At 45.8% G+C, this 26,922-nt stretch overlaps 1 protein-coding gene across 3 annotated transcripts in view; it reads right to left on the minus strand.

Moving 5' to 3' along the window:
- Positions 1–1,493: 1,493 nt before the first annotated feature.
- The window catches only part of atg16l2 (ATG16 autophagy related 16-like 2 (S. cerevisiae)), a 42,646-nt gene continuing 17,217 nt past the window's right edge, over positions 1,494–26,922 (minus strand). Inside the window, exons 7-18 of one of the 3 annotated variants that reach the window (XM_078284087.1) lie at positions 26,238–26,339; positions 25,867–25,920; positions 23,766–23,871; positions 18,021–18,126; positions 15,824–15,894; positions 15,312–15,383; positions 14,553–14,673; positions 13,083–13,188; positions 10,608–10,757; positions 6,339–6,386; positions 4,938–5,039; positions 1,494–4,839 (exon numbers count right to left, since the gene is read on the minus strand). In XM_078284087.1, coding sequence (XP_078140213.1) covers positions 4,746–4,839; positions 4,938–5,039; positions 6,339–6,386; positions 10,608–10,757; positions 13,083–13,188; positions 14,553–14,673; positions 15,312–15,383; positions 15,824–15,894; positions 18,021–18,126; positions 23,766–23,871; positions 25,867–25,920; positions 26,238–26,339 — 1,132 coding nt within the window. In that variant the 3' untranslated portion in view covers positions 1,494–4,745. Of the gene's footprint in view, positions 4,840–4,937; positions 5,040–6,338; positions 6,387–10,607; positions 10,758–13,082; positions 13,189–14,552; positions 14,674–15,311; positions 15,384–15,823; positions 15,895–18,020; positions 18,127–23,765; positions 23,872–25,866; positions 25,921–26,237; positions 26,340–26,922 lie in introns of those variants that run through there. The other 2 variants (XM_078284088.1, XM_078284089.1) reach the window with 2 other exon arrangements.

A 26,922-nucleotide genomic window follows, 5' to 3' on the forward strand; every position in this document is an offset into this window, starting at 1 on the left:
TGGGTCTGATGGACAAACTGGGACTCATGGACAAACTGGGACTGGGACTGCTGGACAAACTGGGACTGCTGGACAAAATGGGACTGGGACTGCTGGACAAACTGGGACTGCTGGATAAACTGGGACTGGGGCTGCTTGACAAACTGGGACTCATGGACAAACTGGGACTGGGTCTGATGGACAAACTGGGACTGCTGGATAAACTGGGACTGGGACTGCTTGACAAACTGGGACTCATGGATAAACTGGGACTGGGACTGCTGGACAAACTGGGACTCATGGACAAACTGGGACTGGGACTGCTGGACAAACTGGGACTCATGGACAAACTGGGACTGGGACTGCTGGATAAACTGGGACTCATGGACAAACTGGGATTGTGACTGCTGGACAAACTGGGACTCATGGACAAACTGGGACTGGGACTGCTGGACAAACTGGGACTGCTGGACAAAATGGGACTGGACTGCTCGACAAACTGTGACTCATGGACAAACTGTGACTCATGGACAAACTGGGACTGGGACTGCTGGACAAACTGGGACTGGCACTGCTGGACAAAATGGGACTCATGGACAAAATGGGACTGGGACTAATGGATAAACTGGGATTGCTGGACAAACTGGGACTGAGACTGCTGGACAAACTGGGACTAAGACTGCTGGACAAAATGGGATTCATGGTCAAAATGGGACTGCTGTACAGACTGGGACTAGGACAGTCAGCATAGATCCTGGTCAAGGCCTTGAACGCCGGGCAGAGGTCCTGGACAAGGCCTTGAACGCCGGGCAGAGGTCCTGGACAAGGCCTTGAACGCCGGGCAGAGGTCCTGGACAAGGCCTTGAACGCCGGGCAGAGGTCCTGGACAAGGCCTTGGACGCCGGGCAGAGGTCCTGGACAAGGCCTTGAACGCCGGGCAGAGGTCCTGGACAAGGCCTTGAACGCCGGGCAGAGGTCCTGGACAAGGCCTTGAACGCCGGGCAGAGATCCTGGACAAGACCTTGAACGCCGGGCAGAGGTCCTGGACAAGGCCTTGAACGCCGGGCAGAGGTCCTGGACAAGACCTTGAACGCCGGGCAGAGGTCCTGGACAAGGCGTTGAACGCCAGGCAGAGGTCCTGGACAAGACCTTGAACACCGGGCAGAGGTCCTGGACAAGACCTTGGACGCCGTCAGCAGACGTCTGTCAGACAGAGCTGCAGGTCGGAGGCAGCAGCTGCTTCCTGCTTCCTCATTACCAACCTCAGCATGAAACACCCTGCAGCACCTCGCTGTCTGCTGAACTTATTGTCCTCATTGACGTATTGACTCATGTATTTTTGAAATTCAACAATCAGGCAATAACAGGTTTCAAGGACTCAAGGGTCATGAAATTCCCTTAACACATAAATGGACACTTGAGGTTCAACTAAGAAAACAAAGAAAAGCAAAACAAAATCAACAAAGTTTTTACTCAGCACCAGCTGAGAACAGACCAGGGCCAAAAGCCAGATTATTAGAAATGAGCATTTATTGGCAATTAAGATGAAGAGTTTTATTACATCCGTTAGCTCAAGTAACAGAGTGACATGTTCCACACAGTACAAAGATATTAAAAACAATTTGAATCCACCTGCTGACAGATTAGATTATAAAAGAAGACCCTATCAGAAGAGCAGAAGCAGCGTCTGGATCATGCTACTGGTGCAGACACAGTGACCCACTGACTCCCACTGACTCCCACTGACTCCCACTGACTCCCACTGACTCCCACTGACTCCCACTGACTCCCACTGACTCAGACTGGATATGGAAGCGTTTGCAGATATGCAGTCGACAGCGTCAGTTTTGGTTCAAGTTTGTCTTTTTGCTGGTTTTATTGTTTTAACATGGAGGCCAATAGAGACTTCTGATCAAAAGGTAACAGTCAAAATAGAAAAAAAAGACTAACTTAAGCTTACTTTGAATTTTTGACACATATTTTATAAAGGAACTCTGTCCATATCTTCCCTTATTCAATATACACACATTCTCTTATTAAGTTCCTTAAGGCCATGTTTTCTGGGCAACATGGAGGCAAACATGTTGCTTTCAGTAGGGAAGGAGATTGGCCACATGGACCAAATCAATAACAACATAGCTGGCTAGAATTAATAAGAATATCAGAAAAAAATAAAGTTGGTCATAACCGGTAATAAAATTGCTTTTCCACATTGCTTCAAAATGGCTTGCTATACATCCTGACCTCTAATGAACTCCAAATATAAAAATATTCTATAAATGGGTCAGTATGGTTGACAAACAGTATAACCATCTATTGAAATATCCATAAAAAAAACCTCCATAAGATAGTGTTCGGTAAACCAGAGGACATTTTCTAAAACATGAAGCCATGGAGATTCTGCCGACTATTTCTCATTTAAATGTTGCTGTTTTTTCATTTATAAAACACAAGTGGTTAATTGACTGCTTCTGTCAGTTCAGTTCATTCATTCGTTAGTGTGGCAGAGACTGCAGCTCTCCAGCACATGGAGAGAACCACACTTACTCTTACAAGATGATTGATGGCACAAAATTAAAACCAATCATGGTACTTTTTAAAAGGATATTAGATAACTTCCTACCCGTTAGTTAACAAAATGATAACACTTGTACAGACTGGATCCTCTAGATCTTAGAGAGGTTGATGAAAGTGGATAGATGGTGTTTTGGAAGAGAATGCTTTGTTCCTTGTCTTGTTTCATTTTGATGTGAAACTGACACTGCAGTAAACAGGGTCAGAAAACTATCAAGGCAGCAGTATCCACTATCTACAGACCAGCAGTCATGGATGACATGAGAGATGTACAGGCCATGGTGCTGTAGGCCTCCAACCAAACTCTTCCCTTTGATCCCACTGACTCCACTCTTCAAAGCTGAGAAGGCAAACAGAGGCTTAATCCAGCCGCCTTTTAAATGCAAATCCACCGCAGAGAGCAAAGAAGCACGACATTTCCCTCAGTGACAACGGAGAGAGCAGATTCTCCCTCCAGAGCTGCAGGATAGGCAACAGCTGCTCCGTCCCTTTATGGACAGGAACACCTTGAAATTGTTGAAATTGTGACTTTTACCCTTATTTTTCCCTTTCTTTGTAAGTTTCTACAGCTGTCCTTCGTAACAGGAAAGCCGACAAGCTGAGAGCAGAATCCCTTTCCCCACACTGTGACAAAGTCTGGTGAAGAAACCCAACAGACTGAAATTCAAACGGTCCTTTAAAAGGCCAGTGGTCTGGCTGGACAGTAGTACCCACACCAGCATGAGAGAAGTTCCACAGAACTAAAGTGCATTACCAAGAGTCTGGTTTAACAAGACAGAAATCAAAGCAAATCAAAGCAACTTCCCTTTTCTTCTCCCCCTCACAGGAGGGTAGATCTCTCTACTGGAGGAACATGGATCAGATCTGGTTCGGTTTAGTCCAGTGAGCCAAACTGACGGTCTCAGTCTGTACTGTTCTGGACGACTGACGGATCAGATCAGATCCATCGGTTGATGCTTAAATTACGTCGCCAGACTCGGTGGAAGAGTTGGTTTGGTGCCGCGCTGACACCGACCACCAAGCTGTATGTACGTGTATGGGACTGGTGCAGCTTTGAAGTTTTGGTAGATTGTCCCATTGGTCAACTTTACGTTGGTCAACCTCCCTTTTGTCAACTTGATGAGAAGTGATGAGAACACAGACACCAAAATCATCCATGTGTCCCAGTAGATCGTTGGCTCCGGTGCTTCATGCTAACACTTTAGCATACACAAATGTTGAGTGACAGTAGCTCCATGCTAACACTTTAGCATATGCTATGTTGAGTGATAGTAGCTCCATGCTAACACTTTAGCATACACTATGTTGAGTGATAGTAGCTCCATGCTAGCCATCATAGACACCTTACCATTATAGATCAGAAAAACTAGTCAGAATTACATCATGGATATGTTAACTGGAATTAAGACTCATTAGAAATGACTAATAGATATACATAATATAATTACATACAATTTGAATTCTCTTGAGCCCTGCCATAATGGGCGTGGTCTGTCCAGATCCCTGAGGCTGCAGAGCCTGTGGAGGAACGACTCAGCCTGTTAGGAGTGTTTGTTACCTGAAAAGACTTTTAGAGAAGACGACAGTCCTACTGACCCGCACATCAAAGACACGAGTTCCAATCCCTGGCAGAAAACTCCGTCCATCCGTCTCAGCGGCTCAGCATCCGACTGATTCCACCTTGTGCCGGGCCGTTTTTAGTTTTAGCTGACATTTCCATAAAGGTCCGTTCTGGAATATTACATTACATAAATGTTATGGGGAAGGTTTTCCTGTGAGAACTGAACTGCAGGCTGTAGTTTTCCCTTCCTAATGTTGGTGATGTATATATATGATGCAACTGAAGCTTATTCTACTCTTGCATTGCTTCTGGATAAGAGCGTCAGCCAAATGACCCGAATGTAAATGCAGACGGTAGTGATGGGAGGGGTTTCCCTTGTTGAACTAACCAGCGTGTTCTTCAGTAAGCTAAACGTCTGAACGACCATTTTCAATTAGATTAAGAATGGGTTTAAATGCACCAAGAGGGCAGATTTCCTGTCTGACATCACTCAACAAACACCCTGAAAATTGATAGTTAATGTCCTCAGATCAGCCTATGTGGTCAGGGAGGCGTGGGTTGCCATAACAACGTGACTCCCAGACACCAACCGGTCCTCGCTGATCTCATCGGTGCTCCAGGATTGGCTCTTTCAGATGTCACGCCACAGGACGGCCCGCCTGCTCTTGTCCACACTGACCACATACTCCCCCGACAGAGACCAGGCCACCGCACTGATGGACGAACTGAGGGGGGGGGGGGGAGAGAGATCGATTGATTAATTGATTGATTAATTGATTGATTGATGTGATCAGACTGACAGACTGATTTCCTAGCCTGGTACCTGTGCTTGTCCGCTAGGCGGGTCTCCAGGTTGGCTTTGGCAACGTTCCAGATGTAGACCGCTCCGTCCGCCGATCCGGCCGCCAGGAAGCAGCCGTCTGGACTGCAGAGGGATCGGTTCATTAGTTGATTGACACAGAACTACACTCTTAAACATATAGGGTTCTATAGAGCACCACAAAATGGTTCTTCAGGCTTGTGCCACAGCAAAACCCTTTATGGTGCTGTAAAAAACCTTTAACAATGAATGAAATGTTCCAAACCAGCAGAATTAAAGAAGTTTTTAAGAACCACACTTCTTTATTCTGATTTACCAGTTTGTTTTATTTGAACTATCAGATGGTTCTTTCAGTCATTATGGTTCTATATAGAACCACTGTCCTAACCACAGAACGCTGGAGGAACCCTCCAATCTGTCTGTCTATCACTCCAGATAAATCTGTAGTTCATTCATTTCACCTCTCTCTCTCTCTCCCTCCCTCCTTAGGCTTAGAGAGAGAGAGAGAGGGGGAGAGAGAGAGAGAGAGAGAGAGAGGGGGGGGGGGCGGAGGGGGGAGAGAGAGAGAGAGAGAGAGAGAGAGAGAGAGAGGGAGGGAGGGGGAGAGAGAGAGAGAGAGGGAGAGGGAGAGGGAGAGGGAGAGAGATAGAGAGAGAAGCACAGACAAACACAAAGCATTCTGGTCCTGCTGTTGTCATGGAAACAGCAAAAAATGTATCACGCAGCATCAGATCTCCCTCTTTCCTTCCCTCCATCTTCCACTATTTTTATCCCTCCCTTTCTTCTTCACACTCTCTTTTATCTCTCTCTCTCTCTCTCTCTCAAGGTCGCACGCCCCTCACCTGACCAGCTGTTTCTGTCCCACCACAGGGGGCGGAGCCAGTGACAACAACAACGACGACAACAAAAACATAAACAAGGCAGCTGTAAACACAATGCACTCACCCTTCGACCAATCAGAACCCCCCCCTCCCCAAACAGTATCTGTGTGTACTGTATAGTACATAGTATGTGTAGTATAAATATACAGTATAAGTAGAATACGTATATACGTATATAGTATACAGTCTGTAGCCTAGAGAAAGACTAGGACTAGGTCTGGGACTGGAACTGGGATTAGGACTGGGATTTGGACTAGGATTGGGGCTATGACTAAGATCGAAACTAGGACTGAGACTAGGACTAGGACTGGTACTGGGACTAGAATTGGGACTGGGATTGGGACAAGAACTGGGATTAGGACTAGGACTGTGACTGAGATTTTGATAGGGACTAGGATTAGGTCTGGGACCGGAACTCGGATTGGGACTGGGATTTGGACCAGGACTAGGACTGGAACTGGGACTAGTGTGTTTAAACCCAGTAGCGTCAGTGTGTGTGTGTGTGTGTGTGTATGTAGCTCACCTGAATACAGCCTTGGTGCTGTCACTGCCACATTTAAATCCCTCTGATCTGAGAGAGAGAGAGAGAGAGAGAGAGAGAGAGAGAGAGAGAGAGAGAGAGAGCGAGAGAGCGAGAGAGCGAGACAGACAGAGAGAGAGAGAGAGAGAGAGGAAACAAAATGAACAAAACAGGAAAATATTTGCCAGTTTTATTGATTTTAAAAAGGCGTTTGACTATTTGGCCTAAAGAACTGTTGTAGAAAGTAAACAAACAAACAAAATGGCATCGGAGGGAAAATATATGATATAATAAAATCACTATTAAAATAAAGGTAGTGTGAAAATATGGAATAATAGAACTGCAGGAGGCAGGTTTAACATCTGAGGAGGTTTTCAGTCTGAATCAGGTTCAGCTGGTGATGTGAAATCTGTTTTCAGACTGGTTCTCCTGCGCGTTCCCTCTGAGTCCGGCTCCAACAGAACTGAGGTTCCAACAGAACTGAGGTTCCAACAGAACTGAGGTTCCAACACAACTGAGGTTCCAACAGAACTGAGGTTCCAACACAACTGAGGTTCCAACACAACTGTGGCTCCAACAGAACTGAGGCTCCAACACAACAGTGGCTCCAACAGAACTGAGGCTCCAACAGAACTGAGGTTCCAACAGAACTGAGGCTCCAACAGAACTGAGGTTCCAACAGAACTGTGGCTCCAACAGAACTGAGGTTCCAACACAACTGAGGTTCCAACAGAACTGAGGCTCCAACACAACAGTGGCTCCAACAGAACTGAGGCTCCAACACAACAGTGGCTCCAACAGAACTGAGGCTCCAACACAACTGTGGCTCCAACACAACTGAGGTTCCAACATAACTGAGGTTCCAACACAACTGTGGCTCCAACACAACTGTGGCTCCAACAGAACTGAGGTTCCAACACAACTGAGGTTCCAACAGAACTGAGGCTCCAACACAACTGAGGTTCCAACAGAACTGGGGTTCCAACAGAACTGAGGCTCCAACACAACTGAGGTTCCAACAGAACTGAGGTTCCAACAGAACTGAGGTTCCAACACAACTGAGGTTCCAACACAACTGTGGCTCCAACACAACTGTGGCTCCAACAGAACTGAGGTTCCAACAGAACTGAGGTTCCAACAGAACAGTGGCTCCAACAGAACTGAGGTTCCAACACAACTGAGGTTCCAACAGAACAGTGGCTCCAACAGAACTGAGGTTCCAACAGAACAGTGGTTCCAACAGAACTGAGGTTCCAACACAACTGAGGTTCCAACAGAACAGTGGCTCCAACAGAACTGAGGTTCCAACAGAACTGAGGCTCCAACAGAACTGAGGCTCCAACACAACTGTGGCTCCAACAGAACTGAGGCTCCAACACAACTGTGGCTCCAACAGAACTGAGGTTCCAACAGAACTGAGGCTCCAACAGAACTGAGGCTCCAACACAACTGTGGCTCCAACAGAACTGAGGCTCCAACACAACTGTGGCTCCAACAGAACTGAGGTTCCAACAGAACTGAGGCTCCAACACAACTGAGGTTCCAACAGAACTGAGGCTCCAACAGAACTGAGGCTCCAACAGAACTGTGGCTCCAACACAACTGAGGTTCCAACAGAACTGAGGTTCCAACAGAACTGAGGTTCCAACAGAACCGAGGCTCCAACACAACTGAGGTTCCAACAGAACCGAGGCTCCAACAGAACCGAGGCTCCAACACAACTGAGGCTCAAACACAACTGTGGCTCCAACAGAACTGAGGTTCCAACAGAACTGAGGCTCCAACAGAACTGAGGTTCCAACAGAACTGAGGTTCCAACAGAACTGAGGCTCCAACAGAACTGAGGCTCCAACAGAACTGAGGTTCCAACAGAACTGAGGTTCCAACAGAACTGAGGCTCCAACAGAACAGTGGCTCCAACAGAACTGAGGTTCCAACAGAACTGTGGCTCCAACAGAACTGAGGTTCCAACAGAACTGAGGTTCCAACAGAACTGAGGCTCCAACAGAACTGAGGCTCCAACAGAACTGAGGCTCCAACAGAACTGAGGTTCCAACAGAACTGAGGCTCCAACAGAACTGAGGCTCCAACAGAACTGAGGCTCCAACAGAACAGTGGCTCCAACAGAACTGAGGCTCCAACACAACAGTGGCTCCAACAGAACTGAGGCTCCAACACAACAGTGGCTCCAACAGAACTGAGGCTCCAACACAACTGTGGCTCCAACACAACTGAGGTTCCAACATAACTGAGGTTCCAACACAACTGTGGCTCCAACACAACTGTGGCTCCAACAGAACTGAGGTTCCAACACAACTGAGGTTCCAACAGAACTGAGGCTCCAACACAACTGAGGTTCCAACAGAACTGGGGTTCCAACAGAACTGAGGCTCCAACACAACTGAGGTTCCAACAGAACTGAGGTTCCAACAGAACTGAGGTTCCAACACAACTGAGGTTCCAACACAACTGTGGCTCCAACACAACTGTGGCTCCAACAGAACTGAGGTTCCAACAGAACTGAGGTTCCAACACAACTGAGGTTCCAACAGAACAGTGGCTCCAACAGAACTGAGGTTCCAACAGAACTGAGGTTCCAACAGAACAGTGGCTCCAACAGAACTGAGGTTCCAACACAACTGAGGTTCCAACAGAACAGTGGCTCCAACAGAACTGAGGTTCCAACAGAACAGTGGTTCCAACAGAACTGAGGTTCCAACACAACTGAGGTTCCAACAGAACAGTGGCTCCAACAGAACTGAGGTTCCAACAGAACTGAGGCTCCAACAGAACTGAGGCTCCAACACAACTGTGGCTCCAACAGAACTGAGGCTCCAACACAACTGTGGCTCCAACAGAACTGAGGTTCCAACAGAACTGAGGCTCCAACAGAACTGAGGCTCCAACACAACTGTGGCTCCAACAGAACTGAGGCTCCAACACAACTGTGGCTCCAACAGAACTGAGGTTCCAACAGAACTGAGGCTCCAACACAACTGAGGTTCCAACAGAACTGAGGCTCCAACAGAACTGAGGCTCCAACAGAACTGTGGCTCCAACACAACTGAGGTTCCAACAGAACTGAGGTTCCAACAGAACTGAGGTTCCAACAGAACCGAGGCTCCAACACAACTGAGGTTCCAACAGAACTGAGGCTCCAACAGAACTGAGGCTCCAACACAACTGAGGCTCAAACACAACTGTGGCTCCAACAGAACTGAGGTTCCAACAGAACTGAGGTTCCAACAGAACTGAGGCTCCAACAGAACTGAGGCTCCAACAGAACAGTGGCTCCAACAGAACTGAGGTTCCAACAGAACTGTGGCTCCAACAGAACTGAGGCTCCAACAGAACTGAGGTTCCAACAGAACTGAGGTTCCAACAGAACTGAGGTTCCAACAGAACTGAGGTTCCAACAGAACTGAGGCTCCAACAGAACTGAGGCTCCAACAGAACAGTGGCTCCAACAGAACTGAGGTTCCAACAGAACTGTGGCTCCAACAGAACTGAGGCTCCAACAGAACTGAGGCTCCAACAGAACTGAGGTTCCAACAGAACTGAGGTTCCAACAGAACTGAGGTTCCAACAGAACTGAGGCTCCAACAGAACTGAGGCTCCAACAGAACAGTGGCTCCAACAGAACTGAGGCTCCAACAGAACTGAGGCTCCAACAGAACTGAGGTTCCAACACAACTGAGGTTCCAACAGAACTGAGGCTCCAACAGAACTGAGGTTACCTAGGATACCTCGATATCGATGATGTGATGATATTTTGGGGGAACGAGTATTGGTGCTTTGATAAGATATTTACACACAAGAATATTTTTTAAATTAGTAATGATCATTAGTAATGAGTAATGTGGATATGATGAGCGGGTGATAAGTTCAGAAACCTGGATCACTTTACTGTAACGCCTTTAAGACCAGGAAGAAGTGGCATTTAAGTCATTTCACAATATTACGATAACCAAAATCCAGACGATATCTAGCCTCATATCACGATATCAATATTATACGATACGTCACCCAGCTCCAGGCTGAGTGATAACAGCTGATGTCTCCTCCTGTCTTCTCTGAACCTCTGAAGCCTGTGAGGCGAGACGAACGCCGTTCTGCATCTGTGGCTTTCTGACGACAAAGACCGGCTCAGGCAGACAGCAGAACTCTGACAGTGTGAGACAGAGCGGCGCCGCCCGCCAGGCCCCGCCCGCCCGGCCCCGCCCCCCCGACCTCACCGCGCCCGGCCCCGCCCGTCAGGCCCCGCCCCTCTACCTGAAGCAGATGCGGGCGTTGCTCCTCCTCAGGTCGACCAGCTGGAGGCAGTCGTCACGGCAACAGCTGAGGAGCTGGCGATGGTCGGGGCTGATGTCCAACGACGTCACCTTCCCCTGAGCCGGCAGCTCCTGCACACAGCCAGACACCCTGACACACACACACACACACACACACACACTCTTTTTATGCCATGGTGCGTTATAATACACTTAAAGCTGAACTTTAACTAATAAGGGGTAAAAAAAAAAAGCTAAATAAAGTGAATGAATACTAAAAAGAATAAATAAAATAAATGTGATGAAGCCTGTTAGGATTAAAGCAGGAAACACTCAGCTCCGCTCTTTAAATCTCTTTTTCAAACAAATGAAAAAAAAATCCATTTCACTTCAACACAATTCAGCGAGTTCAAAGAATTTTCTAGATAAATGAAAAGGCAGATCGCTCCACCTGCTGCCTGATGAAGGTTTTAGAAAATTAAAAGCCAGGCTGGACTGTAATGAGGTGAAATGATCTGACAGCAGAGGGTGAAGGAGGCAGAGCGCCATGTTTCACAACAGGAGGAGGAGGAGGAAGGAGGAGGAGGAGGAGGTGGAGGGGGAGGAAGGGGAGGGAGCTTATTATGTGGGCTGACTTGTTGCTAGGTAACAGAAGGAGACCGGGAGTCGTCGTGGCGACGGCCGGGGGATGAATGAGAGGTGTCACATGGCTAAATTACAGCCATCAGTCAGCAGGACAGACACTCTGCTGGAGAACAGCAGATGATGGCAGAACTAAACTAAAATAAACTGCATCAATATGATTTTCCACATAATTACATTTTCTAGCCAGCAGCCTTTTTCAAACGGTAGATATCTCATTTGGAAAGGAGAATTTCCTACTGTGCTTAATCACAATAACATAATATGCATAATTATTATTCATATTATTGACTTTATTTGTGTAGCACTTTACAAAACTGACAAAATGTAAAATAAACTGACAGATGAAGTATGTATTGTTTCTGAGTAACAGAGCGCTGATCACATCTCTGCAGTCAACAAGTCTCCACTCTGCTGACGTCTAATCAGATGAAGCGGCTCCACCTTGTGGCAGAAAGACGTTACTGCAGACAAACACTCAGCTAACCGAGAAACATGGAAAACATGGAGTTTTAGCCTGCGACAGCAGCGGCTCTGCGGGTCGCTCTGCGGGTCGCTCTACAGGTCGCTCTGCGGGTCGCTCTACAGGTCACTCTGCGGGTCGCTCTACAGGTCGCTCTGCGGGTCGCTCTGCGGGTCACGGGTCGCTCTGCGGATGCGGGTCGCTCTGTGGATCGCGGGTCGCTCTGCGGATGCGGGTCACTCTGCGGGTCACGGGTCGCTCTGCGGATGCGGGTTGCTCTGCGGGTCGCGGGTCGCTCTGCAGGTCGCGGGTCGCTCTGCGGATGCGGGTCACTCTGCGGGTCACGGGTCGCTCTGTGGATCGCAGGTCGCTCTGCGGGTCACGGGTCGCTCTGCAGGTCGCTCTGCGGATGCGGGTTGCTCTGCGGGTCGCGGGTCGCTCTGCAGGTCGCGGGTCGCTCTGCGGATGCGGGTCACTCTGCGGGTCACGGGTCGCTCTGTGGATCGCAGGTCGCTCTGCGGGTCACGGGTCGCTCTGCAGGTCGCTCTGCAGATGCGGGTTGCTCTGCGGATCGCGGGTCGCTCTGTCGGTCGCTCTGTTGGTCGCTGTCTGTCAGATTACTCTAACTGGATTTGTTATCGCTTCTATGGTTACAGTTCTGCTACAGTGAAACCATGGATGCTAGCTACAGATGTTGCTATGGTTACGGTTCTGCAACAGTGTGGCATGGATGCTAGCTACAGAGAGTAATAGAAATCATTGAATCAAGTCATTTTAATAATATTTGGTGTCAGCAGGAGGGGACTGGAGGACTGGAGGAGGACGGAGGATTAGAGGAGGACTGGAAGGACTGGGTGACTGGAGGAGGACTGGGCGGACTGGAGGACTTGGAGGACTGGAGGAGGATGGAGGACTGGAGGAGGACTGGGGGACTGGGGGAGTAGAGGAGGATTGGAGGACTTGGAGGGCTGGAGGAGGACGGAGGACTAGAGGAGGACTGGAAGGACTGGGTGACTGGAGGAGGACTGGGCAGACTGGAGGACTTGGAGGACTGGAGGAGGATGGAGGACTGGGGGACTGGGGGAGTAGAGGAGGATTGGAGGACTTGGAGGGCTGGAGGAGGACTGGGAGGACTAGGAAGACTGGGGGACTGGGGGGACTGGAGGACTAGGGGGACTGGGGAAGTCCATGAATAAGACTCTCCCTTCCTAAACCACCACCGCTGAGGAACCATGGAGCAACTGAATCCCCAACTGCTTCAGTGGAACAACAGGAGACTGGAAGGAAGGAAGGAAGGAAGGAAGGAAGGAAGGACGGAAGGACGGAAGGAAGGAAGGAAGGAAGGAAGGAAGGAAGGATTCTCGGTGTTACCTGGCGTCCCACAGACGGATCTTACAGTCATAATGTCCGCTGATGATGCAGCTTTCAGAGCAGACGAGGTCGCTGCAGTACGACATCACCTCCACCACATGGACGCCTGCGGACAAGTCCACCTTAAATACAGCCTGCGGACAAGTCCACCTTAAATACAGCCTGCGGACAAGTCCACCTTAAATACAGTCTGTGGACAAGTCCACCTTAAATACAGCCTGCGGACAAGTCTACCTTAAATACAGCCTGCGGACAAGTCCACCTTAAATACAGCCTGCGGACAAGTCCACCTTAAATACAGCCTGCGGACAAGTCCACCTTAAATACAGCCTGCGGACAAGTCTACCTTAAATACAGCCTGCGGACAACTCCACCTTAAATACAGCCTGCGGACAAGTCCACCTTAAATACAGCCTGCGGACAAGTCCACCTTAAATACAGCCTGCGGACAAGTCCACCTTAAATACAGCCTGCGGACAAGTCCACCTTAAATACAGCCTGCGGACAAGTCCACCTGCCTGCACAGTCCAGGGAGACAGACAGACGGGCAGTCCACCTTAAATATGCAGTTGGACTGTTTAGTCAGTCAGGAACCAGTAAACAGTCAGTCAGTAAACAGTCAGTAACTAGTAAACAGTCAGTAAATAATAAACAGTCAGTAAACAGTAAACCGTCAGTAAACAGTCAGTAAGCAGTCAGTTAGCAGTAAACAGTCAGTAAACAGTCAGTAAGCAGTCAGTTAGCAGTAAACAGTCAGTAAACAGTCAGTAAACAATAAACAGTCAGTAAACAGTAAACCATCATAAACAGTCAGTAAGCAGTCAGTTAGCAGTAAACCATCATAAACAGTCAGTAAGCAGTCAGTTAGCAGTAAACAATCAGTAAACAGTCAGCAAACAATAAACAGTCAGTAAACAGTAAACGTCAGTAAACAGTCAGTTAGCAGTAAACAGTCGGTGAACTGTCAGTAAACAGTCAGTAAACAGTAAACCATCATAAACAGTCAGTAAGCAGTCAGTTAGCAGTAAACAATCAGTAAATAGTCAGTAAACAAACAGTCAGTAAACAGTAAACCATCAGTAAACAGTCGGTGAACTGTCAGTAAACAGTCAGTGAACTGTCAGTAAACAGTCAGTAAACAGTAAACCATCATAAACAGTCAGTAAGCAGTCAGTTAGCAGTAAACAGTCGGTGAACAGTAAACCGTCAGCAAACAGTCAGTAAGCAGTCAGTTAGCAGTAAACAGTCGGTGAACAGTAAACCGTCAATAAACAGTCAGTAAACAGTCAGTAAACAGTAAACCGTCATAAACAGTCAGTAAGCAGTCAGTTAGCAGTAAACAGTCGGTGAACAGTAAACCGTCAGTAAACAGTCAGTAAACAGTCAGTAAACAGTAAACCGTCATAAACAGTCAGTAAGCAGTCAGTTAGCAGTAAACAGTCGGTGAACAGTGAACAGTCAGTAGCTTACAGGCTGCTCGCTGCAGGTCCCACAGCCGGACAGTCCCGTCTGCGCTGCCTGTCACCACCTGTCTCACACTGCTGCTGAACCGAGCTGCTGTCACCTTCCTGCTGTGACCCGTCAGAGTCAGCTAGACAGGCAGGGAGAGACAGACAGGCAGGGAGAGACAGACAGGCAGGGAGAGACAGACAGGCAGGGAGAGACAGACAGGCAGGGAGAGAGACAGACAGGCAGGGAGAGACAGACAGGCAGGGAGAGACAGACAGGGAGAGAGACAGATGGGCAGGGAGAGAGAGAGAGCAGGGAGAGACAGACAGGGAGAGAGACAGACAGGCAGGGAGAGACAGACAGGCAGGGAGAGAGAGAGACAGACAGGCAGGGAGAGACAGACAGGCAGGGAGAGAGAGAGACAGACAGGCAGGGAGAGACAGACAGGCAGGGAGAGAGAGACAAGACATTAATATGGAGTGGAACTCACTGTACAATAGATGCATAGAGTCTATATGAAGACTGACATGTACAGAGTCTATATACAGACTGATGTGTACAGTCTGCTGTACTATGTGTATCAGTGTGTACTGCAGTACTACACAGTACTCAGGTGTGTATCAGTGTGTACTGCAGTACTACACAGTACTCAGGTGTGTATCAGTGTGTACTGCAGTACTACACAGTACTCAGGTGTGTATCAGTGTGTACTGCAGTACTACACAGTACTCAGGTGTGTCTCTGAGCCCAGAGTATGATGGGAGAATTTGTTGCGGTTACCTTGGGAACGGAGTCATCCAGCCGCCACAGCAAGGCCGACTTGTCGTACGACGCAGCGAGAATCCTCATCCCCTGGAATACACACACACACACACACACACACACACACACACACACACACACACACACACTATCAGTTTTAAACCGTTTCAAACAGGATCATACAGATATCTGGAGTCGATATTTAGCACAATCGATTGGTCAATGTTGTCTATAGGAAGATCTTAACCTGAAATGACTCTAATGAGACACAAGTATGCAGGAATATACTTTGATTATCAATATGATTAGGATTATGATGATTGTGATGATTATTATCAATGTGGAGTATTTCAGTGGTTTTAGTTTCAGAGGCTTTTCCACTGACAAGAAGAAAACTGGAGGAAACACTGAACACTTGGATTTGTTTTCCAGCCTCCGTGTCGGCTCATATGGTCTCAACACTGCCGCCCTGCTGGCTGGCTGACTGTACTGCTGGGAGCTGCTGGTGTGTCGGTGAAGTGTCGACGTACTGTGGGGTCGAACTCGATGCTGGTGATGCCCTCAGTGCTGCCATCTAGTGTCCCTCTGTAGGTCAGCATGCCTGCAGGGGAGTCAGCACTGATCAGCTCAGTGGAAAAACAGCCTGATCATCTGGTTCCACTCCATTATTCAGCCTGACATTTCCTCCTCGTTAGCCATTTTCTGTGTGGGGGGGTTGATCTGAACCGATCACTAGTGGCCGACGTATCTGAACCGATCGCTATTGACCGACGTATCTGAACCGTTCACTATTGACCGACGTATCTGAACCGATCGCTAGTGACGGACGCATCTGAACCGATCGCTAGTGACCGACGTATCTGAACCGATCGCTAGTGACCGACGTATCTGAACCGTTCACTATTGGCCGACGTATCTGAACCGATCGCTAGTGACCGACGTATCTGAACCGATCGCTAGTGACCGACGTATCTGAACCGATCGCTAGTGACCGACGTATCTGAACCGATCGCTAGTGACCGACGTATCTGAACCGATCGCTAGTGACCGACGCATCTGAACCGATCACTAGTGACCGACGTATCTGAACCGATCACTAGTGACCGACGTATCTGAACCGATCACTAGTGACCGACGTATCTGAACCGATCACTAGTGACCGACGCATCTGAACCGATCACTAGTGACCGACGCATCTGAACCGATCACTAGTGACCGACGTATCTGAACCGTTCGCTATTGACCGACGCATCTGAACCGATCACTAGTGACCGACGCATCTGAACCGATCACTAGTGACCGACGTATCTGAACCGATCACTAGTGACCGACGTATCTGAACCGATCACTAGTGACCGACGTATCTGAACCGATCACTAGTGACCGACGCATCTGAACCGATCACTAGTGACCGACGTATCTGAACCGATCACTATTGACCGACGTATCTGAACCGATCACTAGTGACCGACGTATCTGAACCGATCACTAGTGACCGACGTATCTGAACCGATCACTATTGACCGACGTATCTGAACCGATCACTATTGACCGACGTATCTGAACCGATCGGTTTAGTGACCGACGTATCTGAACCGATCACTAGTGACCGACGTATCTGAACCGATCACTAGTGACTGACGTATCTGAACCGATCACTATTGACCGACGTATCTGAACCGATCACTAGTGACCGACGTATCTGAACCGATCACTAGTGACCGACGTATCCGGCCCCCAGCGGATTTACCACCTTTACCAAGAATGTCGGTTGATTTTGACAAAAACGTTTTTGCAAACGATCTGTTGGTTAACGAGGTGATTTCAACAAATGTATTCTGCGCCAGTGAAAAACCGCAGTAGGAACGGTTCAAAGTTTAGTCCCACCTACAAAGGCTCTGATTGGCTCGATTGTTTCTCAGCGTGAGAACAAGCCGTTGGCGAGGGAAACACCAGACTCTCTGAATGGAGGAACCAGATTCAGGATCTGGAAGCAGACTAGTGGAAAAGCAAAACAGCAATTCCAGAGTCCGACTCCAAAACACTAGATTAAACATTACCTGAAGTTTATTATTATCATCAAAATGTGTGGAGTGTGTTGGACGTCTCATTTAGTTACCTACTGCCTCAGGAACAGACAGCCTGGCAACATGGAGGCCGAGAGTCTGCAGGTTTTCATTCCAACCAAAGACTGCAGCAGCTGATTCCACTGATCAGCGACCTTCAGCCGGAGAGGAGGACCAGTCAAATCATCTGGGTCATGCTCAAACCTCGCATCGTTTTGCTACGGTGCAAAACGTTTGTTCCCAACGGTGTGAAACATTTTGCTGCAGCTTTTGAGGTACACTTGATCCTGTTTGGGGTGATTCTGCATTTCCATCGGCTAGGTACAAACGCCTGTCACGCATTTGGACAATCGACAATCAGCCAGTAACAACCTGTAAACGCTTTGCAACAGGACGTTCAGCGCACTACCGTTTCTTTTTAAACGTGGTGTTTGCTGTGTTGGGGCTGCTGAACGCCCCTGCTGTAGTGTTGGGTTGAAGCTGAAACCTGCAGACTCCCAAAGGTGCTGCCGATCATCCAATCAGAGCAGATTCAACTCTTTTTAGATGGTGCAGATTAATTTGGCAACTCAACTCTTCATAATTCCCAATGACAGTTTTGTTATTTTTCCACACTCGGCCAATAACCTGGCGTCAGGTCTCCATGGCGACGGCGGCGTACCTGCTTTGACGTCCCAGAGTTTGACGACTCGGTCGGTTCCTCCGGTGGCGAGCAGGTCGGAGCTGCCGCTGAACTTCACCGCGTTGATGCCTTGATCATGAGCGTCCTGACAACCAGAACACACTGAATCAAGCTTTGGTCTCTACTGGTTTCTACTGCAGCTGACAGTTCAACACGGTCTCTACTGGTTTCTACTGCAGCTGACAGTTCAACACGGTCTCTACTGGTTTCTACTGCAGCTGACAGTTCAACACGGTCTCTACTGGTTTCTACTGCAGCTGACAGTTCAACACGGTCTCTACTGGTTTCTACTGCAGCTGACAGTACAACACGGTCTCTACTGGTTTCTACTGCAGCTGACAGTTCAACACGGTCTCTACTGGTTTCTACTGCAGCTGACAGTACAACACGGTCTCTACTGGTTTCTACTGCAGCTGACAGTACAACACAGTCTACTGGTTTCTACTGGGAGCTGACAGTACAACACAGTCTCTACTGGTTTCTACTGGGAGCTGACCCCCCCCAACATTCAAACAAGTTAATAGTGGTGACGGTGAAACTTATCATATATCAATTAATTAAAAACAATACAGATTTAAAATTAGGTCAGTAAATATATCAATAACACATAGACAGAGAGAGAGAGAGAGAGAGAGAGAGAGAGAGAGAGAGAGAGAGTTAATGTATTCACCACCACATTCTCACACACACACACACACACACACACACACACACACACACACTGTTGTTTTCTGGGTTTGTGAACCTATAAGTTCAGTTTGCTCTTGATAAATAAATGTGTCTTGAGGAAGTGGTGGACAGAGAGAGAGAGAGGCATTATGGGTAATGAGATGAAGACAGAGAAGCTCTGTCTCAAATACAGAGGCACTTTGTCCTGATGAGCAGTGTGTGTGTGTGTGTGTGTGTGTGTGTGTGTGTGTGTGTGCGTGTGTGCAGCGTTACTTCCTGGGTTGTGGTGAATATATTAACTCTTGCATCACCTCATCCTCTCTCTCTCCTTTGTCTGTGTTATTGATATGTTTATTGACCTAATTTTAAATCTGTATTTGTTTTTAATTAATTGATATATGATAGGTTTCACTCTCACCATTGTTATCTATTATTTAATATTTTGATAAGATTTTCAAATCAATATTATGCACTAATTCCTTTTTCACCTGAGTAAGTGTTACTGCTGTTATGCTGCCCAGCCTCATAATGCTGTAATCCAGACTTCCCATAATGCACTTCACTAAACATGCTGTCAGTTAAATCTGCTGAATACCCAAATCTGTTCTATTCTTATTTATATTCTATTTATCTTTACTGTATCCTGTTACTGTTTGCTGTTGTAACGATTTCCCCACAGAGATCAATAGTTTCATCTAATCTAGTCTAGTCTGATCTAATCTAATCTGATCTAACCTAATCTGATCTAATCTAATCTGATCTAACCTAATCTGATCTAATCTAATCTGATCTAATCTAATCTGATCTAATCTAATCTGATCTAACCTAATCTGATCTAACCTAATCTGATCTAACCTAATCTGATCTAATCTAATCTGATCTAACCTAATCTGATCTAACCTAATCTGATCTAATCTAATCTGATCTAACCTAATCTGATCTAACCTAATCTGATCTAACCTAATCTGATCTAACCTAATCTGATCTAATCTAATATAATCTAGTCTGAGCTAATCTAATCTAGTCTAATTTAATCTAATCTGAATTAGTCTAGTCTAATCAAGTCTATCTAGTCTAGTCTAATCTAATAATTAGTCTAATCTAATCTGGTCTAGTCTAGTCTAATCTGGTCTAGTCTAGTCTACTCTGGTCTAGTCTTGTCTAGTCTAATCTGGTCTAGTCTGGTCTAGTCTAGTCTAATCTGGTCTAGTCTACTCTGGTCTAGTCTTGTCTAGTCTAATCTGGTCTAGTCTAATCTGGTCTAGTCTAGTCTAATCTGGTCTAGTCTAGTCTAGTCTAGTCTAATCTGGTCTAGTCTGGTCTAGTCTAGTCTGGTCTAGTGTTATTTTGGGCTCAGTGACATGAGACCTGTCCTAACTAAACAGCTGTTTGATGTTGCTGTTGATTGTTCTGTATTGTACTGCAAGTGTTCTATGAGCAGCAGGTTTGACTGATTTAGTTGGTGTTGTTCTCTATGTTCTACATGTTCTCTATGTTCTACATGTTCTCTATGTTCTACATGTTCTCTATGTTCTACACGTTCTCTATGTTCTATATGTTCTACATGTTCTCTATGTTCTATATGTTCTACATGTTCTCTATGTTCTACATGTTCTACATGTTCTCTATGTTCTACATGTTCTCTATGTTCTACATGTTCTCTATGTTCTACATGTTCTACATTTTCTCTATGTTCTACATGTTCTCTATGTTCTACATGTTCTACATTTTCTCTATGTTCTACATGTTCTCTATGTTCTATATGTTCTACATGTTCTATATGTTCTACATGTTCTCTGTTCCACATGTTCTACATGTTCTATATGTTGTCTATGTTCTACATGTTCTCTATGTTCTATATGTTCTCTATGTTCTCTATGTTCTACATGTTCTATATGTTCTCTATGTTCTACATGTTCTCTATGTTCTATATGTTCTACATGTTCTCTATGTTCTACATGTTCTCTATGTTCTATATGTTCTCTATGTTCTCTATGTTCTACATGTTCTATATGTTCTCTATGTTCTACATGTTCTCTATGTTCTATATGTTCTACATGTTCTCTATGTTCTCTATGTTCCACATGTTCTACATGTTCTCTATGTTCTACATGTTCTCTATGTTCTATGTTCTCTATGTTCTACATGTTCTATATGTTCTCTATGTTCTACATGTTCTCTATGTTCTCTATGTTCTACATGTTCTCTATGTTCTCTATGTTCTATATGTTCTACATGTTCTACATGTTCTCTATGTTCTATATGTTCTACATGTTCTCTATGTTCTACATGTTCTACATGTTCTGTGTATTATATCACCAGGCAGGGTCAGAAATTATTATTTTTTTGCCCCCTTGATCTGATTTATAAGGTGTTTTGGTCCATTTGTGGATAATTTTATTGAACTGTGAAATAATGCATTTGCATGTTGACAAAACTCAGTTTGTATCAGTAAGATCAGTTTGAACTTCTGGAAACTGGCAGCAGCTTCCAGAAGACTCTGTCCTCAGTCCGGCTTCACCCTGCTGTCCAGAGGCCTGTACTACGAAGCAGGATTTGGGGTTAGCGAGCTAGCTTTGGGTTTAACCCTGGCTTTTCGGTCTCACGAAGGTGGTTCACTTTTAACCGGGGTAGATCACCATGGTAACTGATGCTGCACGGCTAACCTGCTCCGGAGCAGCTTCAGTTCAGGGTATCGGATCAAAACGTATGAAAGGCCTTCTGACCAATCAGCTCTCTGGAAACAGGGAGTCACCATTCCTACAGGATCCCGATATGGACAAATATACAAATGAAAATCACAATAAAAAAATGAAAACTGTTATTTTTGAATGAACAGACAGTAAGAAGTGCTGTTCAGGGCGACGTGTTTACAGACCAGTAGAATCACGTTGTTTTCCATGATAACTTATTATATCGGAGATATAGCAGGTAGGCTACTTAACTGACCATATTATTAATGGATTAAAGTTACTGTTGCATATATTAATTGCGCTGACTTTATTTAATTGGATTCCCGACAGTGTTTGGTTCAATGTCGGCTATTCATATTCCATTACCGCAGCCCCGAAGAACATGAGGCCGACTTTATGAATAGAAAATCTTTTTACAGCCTCAATGTGTCCACAAACTATTTTATCAATGAAAATATGCCCACTGTGTCCTAATGACGGGGCAGTTCCTCCAGTAATCCTCTCTAGCCTTGGAAGCAGAAACAACTTTTACTTTTCGCGGTTATGTTTTGTAATGCTGACAGTTATTCATTATAAGAATTTGTTCTTCTTGAGAGAAGAACCCAATGTTAGTAGCTATCCATTTCTTTCCGATACCCATGTTGAAAATGTCAGCAGGAAATATTAGGGCTTATATCATCCTATAATTAGGTCTATTGTTTATGGCTTTTATTGTTTGATTAGCCTATTTTATTATTTTCGCCTATTTAGGCTATTACTTATTTTTATAGTTTTGCGCTTATATTCTATGTCCTTTTCCCCACTGAATCATATTACTTTTGCTGCACAACTATCTAATTTCCCCACGGGGATCAATAGTTTCATCTTATCTTATCCGAATTGTCTGATATGGATCTGTCCATGTTGCAAGTGATTGGCTATTTGTTACAAACCCCGCCTCTTTTATGTGAACGCACTCATAGCTGATAGGTAAATCCTGGGTTGACAAAGCCAGTTGATAACCAGCTACGTGAGACCGGTTATCAGAATCACCAATGTTAGGTTTAGTGAAGCCGGCTAACTCAAACATACCCTGACTTTGTTGAACTTGCTTCGTAGTACAGGCCCCAGGTCTTACCATGCTGGGTGGTTTAGTTTCTGTTGCCTCAGTGGTTTTTGTTTGTGTTGTTTGTGTTATTTTCTACTGCCTCAGGCTGTGTACTCACTAAAAAAAACCACTCAGTCTCTCCCAGAATGCACTGGAAAGACCCGGTCATAGGCTCCCACCCATTACCTACAGTGGCTCATGTGGGACAGAAGTCCTATTCACACAATTTAACAACTCAATGAAAATAAATGTGAACAGGGTAAAACGTGATGAAGGCTACTCATAATTATCAGGGGCACATTTTACCCGCTTATTTTTTTTATTTCTATCCACAGTTACTTTCTGACCCTGGTACCAGCTGTCATATAGTTGATATAGTATAGTTGGTTATATGTAGCCTCTCTGTCTCCTCTGTGTCTCCTCTGTGTCTCCTCTGTGTCTCCTCTGTGTCTCCTCTGTGTCTCCTCTGTGTCTCCTCTGTGTCTCCTCTATGTCTCCTCTGTGTCTCCTCTGTGTCTCCTCTGTGTCTCCTCTGTGTCTCCTCTGTGTCTCCTCTATGTCTCCTCTATATCTCCTCTGTGTCTCCTGTGTCTCCTCTATGTCTCCTCTATATCTCCTCTATGTCTCCTCTATGTCTCCTCTATATCTCCTCTATGTCTCCTCTATGTCTCCTGTGTCTCCTCTATGTCTCCTCTATATCTCCTCTATGTCTCCTCTATATCTCCTCTATGTCTCCTATATCTCCTCTATGTCTCCTCTATGTCTCCTATATCTCCTCTATGTCTCCTCTATGTCTCCTCTATGTCTCCTCTGTGTCTCCTCTATGTCTCCTCTCTGTCTCCTCTAGATCTCCTCTCTGTCTCCTCTATGTCTCCTCTCTGTCTCCTCTATGTCTCCTCTATGTCTCCTCTCTGTCTCCTCTCTGTCTCCTCTATGTCTCCTCTATGTCTCCTGTGTCTCCTCTATGTCTCCTCTATGTCTCCTCTATGTCTCCTCTATGTCTCCTCTCTGTCTCCTCTATGTCTCCTCTATGTCTCCTGTGTCTCCTCTATGTCTTCTCTGTGTCTCCTCTATGTCTCCTCTGTGTCTCCTCTCTGTCTCCTCTATGTCTCCTCTCTGTCTCCTCTATGTCTCCTATATCTCCTCTATGTCTTCTCTGTGTCTCCTCTATGTCTCCTCTGTGTCTCCTCTGTGTCTCCTCTCTGTCTCCTCTATGTCTCCTCTATGTCTCCTCTATGTCTCCTCTATGTCTCCTCTATGTCTTGTACACAGTACCAGGACTTGCAGGGCTCTGGCAGGGACTCTGGCAGCCAGACAGAATCCTACTGGAGAATACAGATCCTCCTCCACACTGCACACCGAGTTACCACGCCTCTTCCTCCTACACACACACACACACACACACACACACACACACACACACACAGGTCAGTTCAGTCAAAATGGAAATAGAAAATGACACTCAGTTATCTGCTGTCAGGCTGGATGTAACGAGAACAGAAACACTGACTACTGTTGCACTTTCCTCACCAGCAGGCTGATACAGACCACTTTACATTAAGTGTTCATTAACTAATGTTAACTAATGCATTTACCAACATGAATTAAACACGAACAACAACATGAACAAAGATGAGTTAATGTTACAGTCACATCAACAGGTTTACTAAATCACATGAACACACTGTTCATGTTGGGTAACGCTTGTTGTGACTTTAGCTCAGTCAGGATGCTGAAGACAGAGTTCGGCTTCAGTTCAGACAATACTTTGACATTAACAAACGTAGAATAACATTATTTAATGGAGTTGTTCATGTGCATTTAATATGAACTAATTGTTGTTAATGTTGTTATTCATGTTTAATTCATGTTAGTAAATGCATTACTTAACATTAGTTAATGAAACTTAATGTAAAGTGTTACTGAAAAAGGTTTATAGATTTCAGCACAGAAAACCTTCTCATAAAAGACAGTAAACTGTAAGAAAATCTGAGCTTGTGAACAGACGCAGCAACCCAACACCCTGTCTCCATCCAGGTCCTCAGTTTTAGCTAGCAACACTAACCAGATGCATATTCCTGTCAGGTGTTTCAGATTCTATCCGGATTCATTTTTTTCCCTCCTAACCCTAACCCTGGTTTGCTAATCGTTCTGTTCTTTAAATGGGTGAAATAATACAAGGTTCCTGAACAGAGGAACCCTGAAAGCAGAAATAGTCGATATTAGTGTTGGACGCAGTGGAAGTCAGTCATTTTACAGCTCTACTCGCTCCACTGGCTCGTATGGAGAGAGCGTCACGCTGTTCGTCCCTCGCTCATCAGCAGAGGTTCAGACCCCAGAGACCATGACTCAGGACTTTTGTGAATCTCCAGAAGCCGCTCTACAATTCAGCATCATATAATCCACCAAGCAGCACTTAATCCAATTACATTTCAACTTGGAGAACTGGTCCGCCTGTTATTCCCTCCATGGATCAGTGTGAACCACTAACAAAAGTTGAGATGTTATTGAATTGAGAGCTGCTGCTGGTTTGTCCGTCAGGTTTCACACCCGTCTGTGTTTAGATGGAACATCTCGCCACGTGTTCTGCATTTTAGGAATCGTGCCTCAGCGGTTAGATATTACGTAAATCGCGTCATGGAGAACACAAGAACACAAACTGAGTAAGAGCCTGTTGTTCCTGTTGTCATGACGATGAAGACAGGAAATAAAGGAGGAAACAGGAAGTCCTAAAGTCTTCCTGAAGAAAGATCTGCAGCATCCCGTCCGTCCGTCCGTCCATCCCATTTTGATTGTTAAAGCATTTTGTGAACTGTTCGTTTAGACTCTTCTGACTAGTATTATTCCTCTCATCTGTCCAGTTAAACCCTCATATGTCCAGAAAATGTTTGAGGAACTAATCCTTTAAGACTTTTATCAAGCCGGCCCTCAGAGACGAATTCTTCAAAAGCAGAAAAGGAGAAGTTTACGTACGAAAGCGTCTTGTGAGGCTGAGCTACAGTATGTGTCATTACTGCAGCACTATATTTAACCAGGCTAGCACCCGTTCTTATTATTCAACCAGGCTAAAATCTGATGTGTAACTCTCTGCGGGCGTTTAGGGGGCAGAGGGACGGTTTAATAGAAAGATACGACCTCCTCCGATACACCAGGAGCCGCCAGCCGCTTCTTCTCACCTGACGGCGAGGCGGTTCACGCCAACTCCGCCAGACCGCCAGAGTGAGAGAGGCTCCATAACTAACGACTGGCAGCTTCAGTCAGAACCAAACTTTTAGCCCAGGTCTCTCTTGAAGAACACACTCTTAATCTCAGTGGCACTAATCTGGTTAAATAAAGGTTAAACAGCACTAAAAATAAACAGCATGGCAGAACTCACTCAAACAGCTCCTTGATGGAAGTGAGTATCCGTGGCGACGTTGCCGACGCCGACCTAGAAGGAAAAAACCCTTTAAAGAATCTGCTGGTCGGATTCTGTCTGAATATTTCACAGCTAAATAAACCGGACTAACACTGCAGGGTTTCCAGCAGGTTTTCAGCAGGCTGGAGAAGCACTGCGGCCTTCTTAATATCCCTGAACCCTTTATGAAGTTTATGAGTTCCTCAAGGAACCTTCTGGGGTTCCCTTATGGTTGCAATTTGAAGAACCCCTCAAGGTTTCTCAAGGTTTTTTAAAGTTTTTATATATAAAATAAGTTGTATAATACACTGAGCAACCTTTGATATGATAATGAAATGACTGTGTCAAACCTGAAGAGGCGAGTGTGGCGTCTCTCCGTCGATTCCTGGGTTTCGCTCTTTGGAGAAGCAGATCTGGAGGATGGAGCACTGAGAGAACTAGAACCTGCAGAACTGGAACAGCAGAACACAACATTACTCTTTCACTGTAGCTCAATAAAATAACATTTTTTATCCTACTGCAAATTTTTTCAAGACCTGGAAATGATGAAATGGATTTTCCAGCCTATTCCAAACCTGCAGCACTGTGCAGGAACCTGGTGTGAGGTCCAGGGTTCTGCCTGGTGTTAGAGACCGTCCCGTAACTGAAAGTTCACGGGTTCGATTTCCACCACAGCCCATGTGTGTCTATCAACGGACATTTGTCCTGCCAGTGTCCTAGACCTGCTCGCTCCCACACTTATTTTACAAATTAAATTCCATAACGTTTCCATAATTTCAGACCAAAGTTTCATCACTGCACTGTAATGAAAAGCAAACCGTTACAGATGCTATGACACTGAAAATGTGTTCTGTTTTGTTTTGTACTCCTGTAAATTATATTTTCAAGTTTACAAAAAAACTATTTAAAATGTCATGACTTTCCAAAGGTTTACTGATATTTTACAACTTTACAAAACATTTCCAGTCCTGGAAAACATTTTAAAATAAACTCCTCCAGGATGGGAACTCTGTTGTAAGTTGCTGAGGATACGAC

This window comes from Centroberyx gerrardi, chromosome 6 (genome assembly GCF_048128805.1).
Source record: "Centroberyx gerrardi isolate f3 chromosome 6, fCenGer3.hap1.cur.20231027, whole genome shotgun sequence".
Lineage (NCBI taxonomy): Eukaryota > Metazoa > Chordata > Actinopteri > Beryciformes > Berycidae > Centroberyx > Centroberyx gerrardi.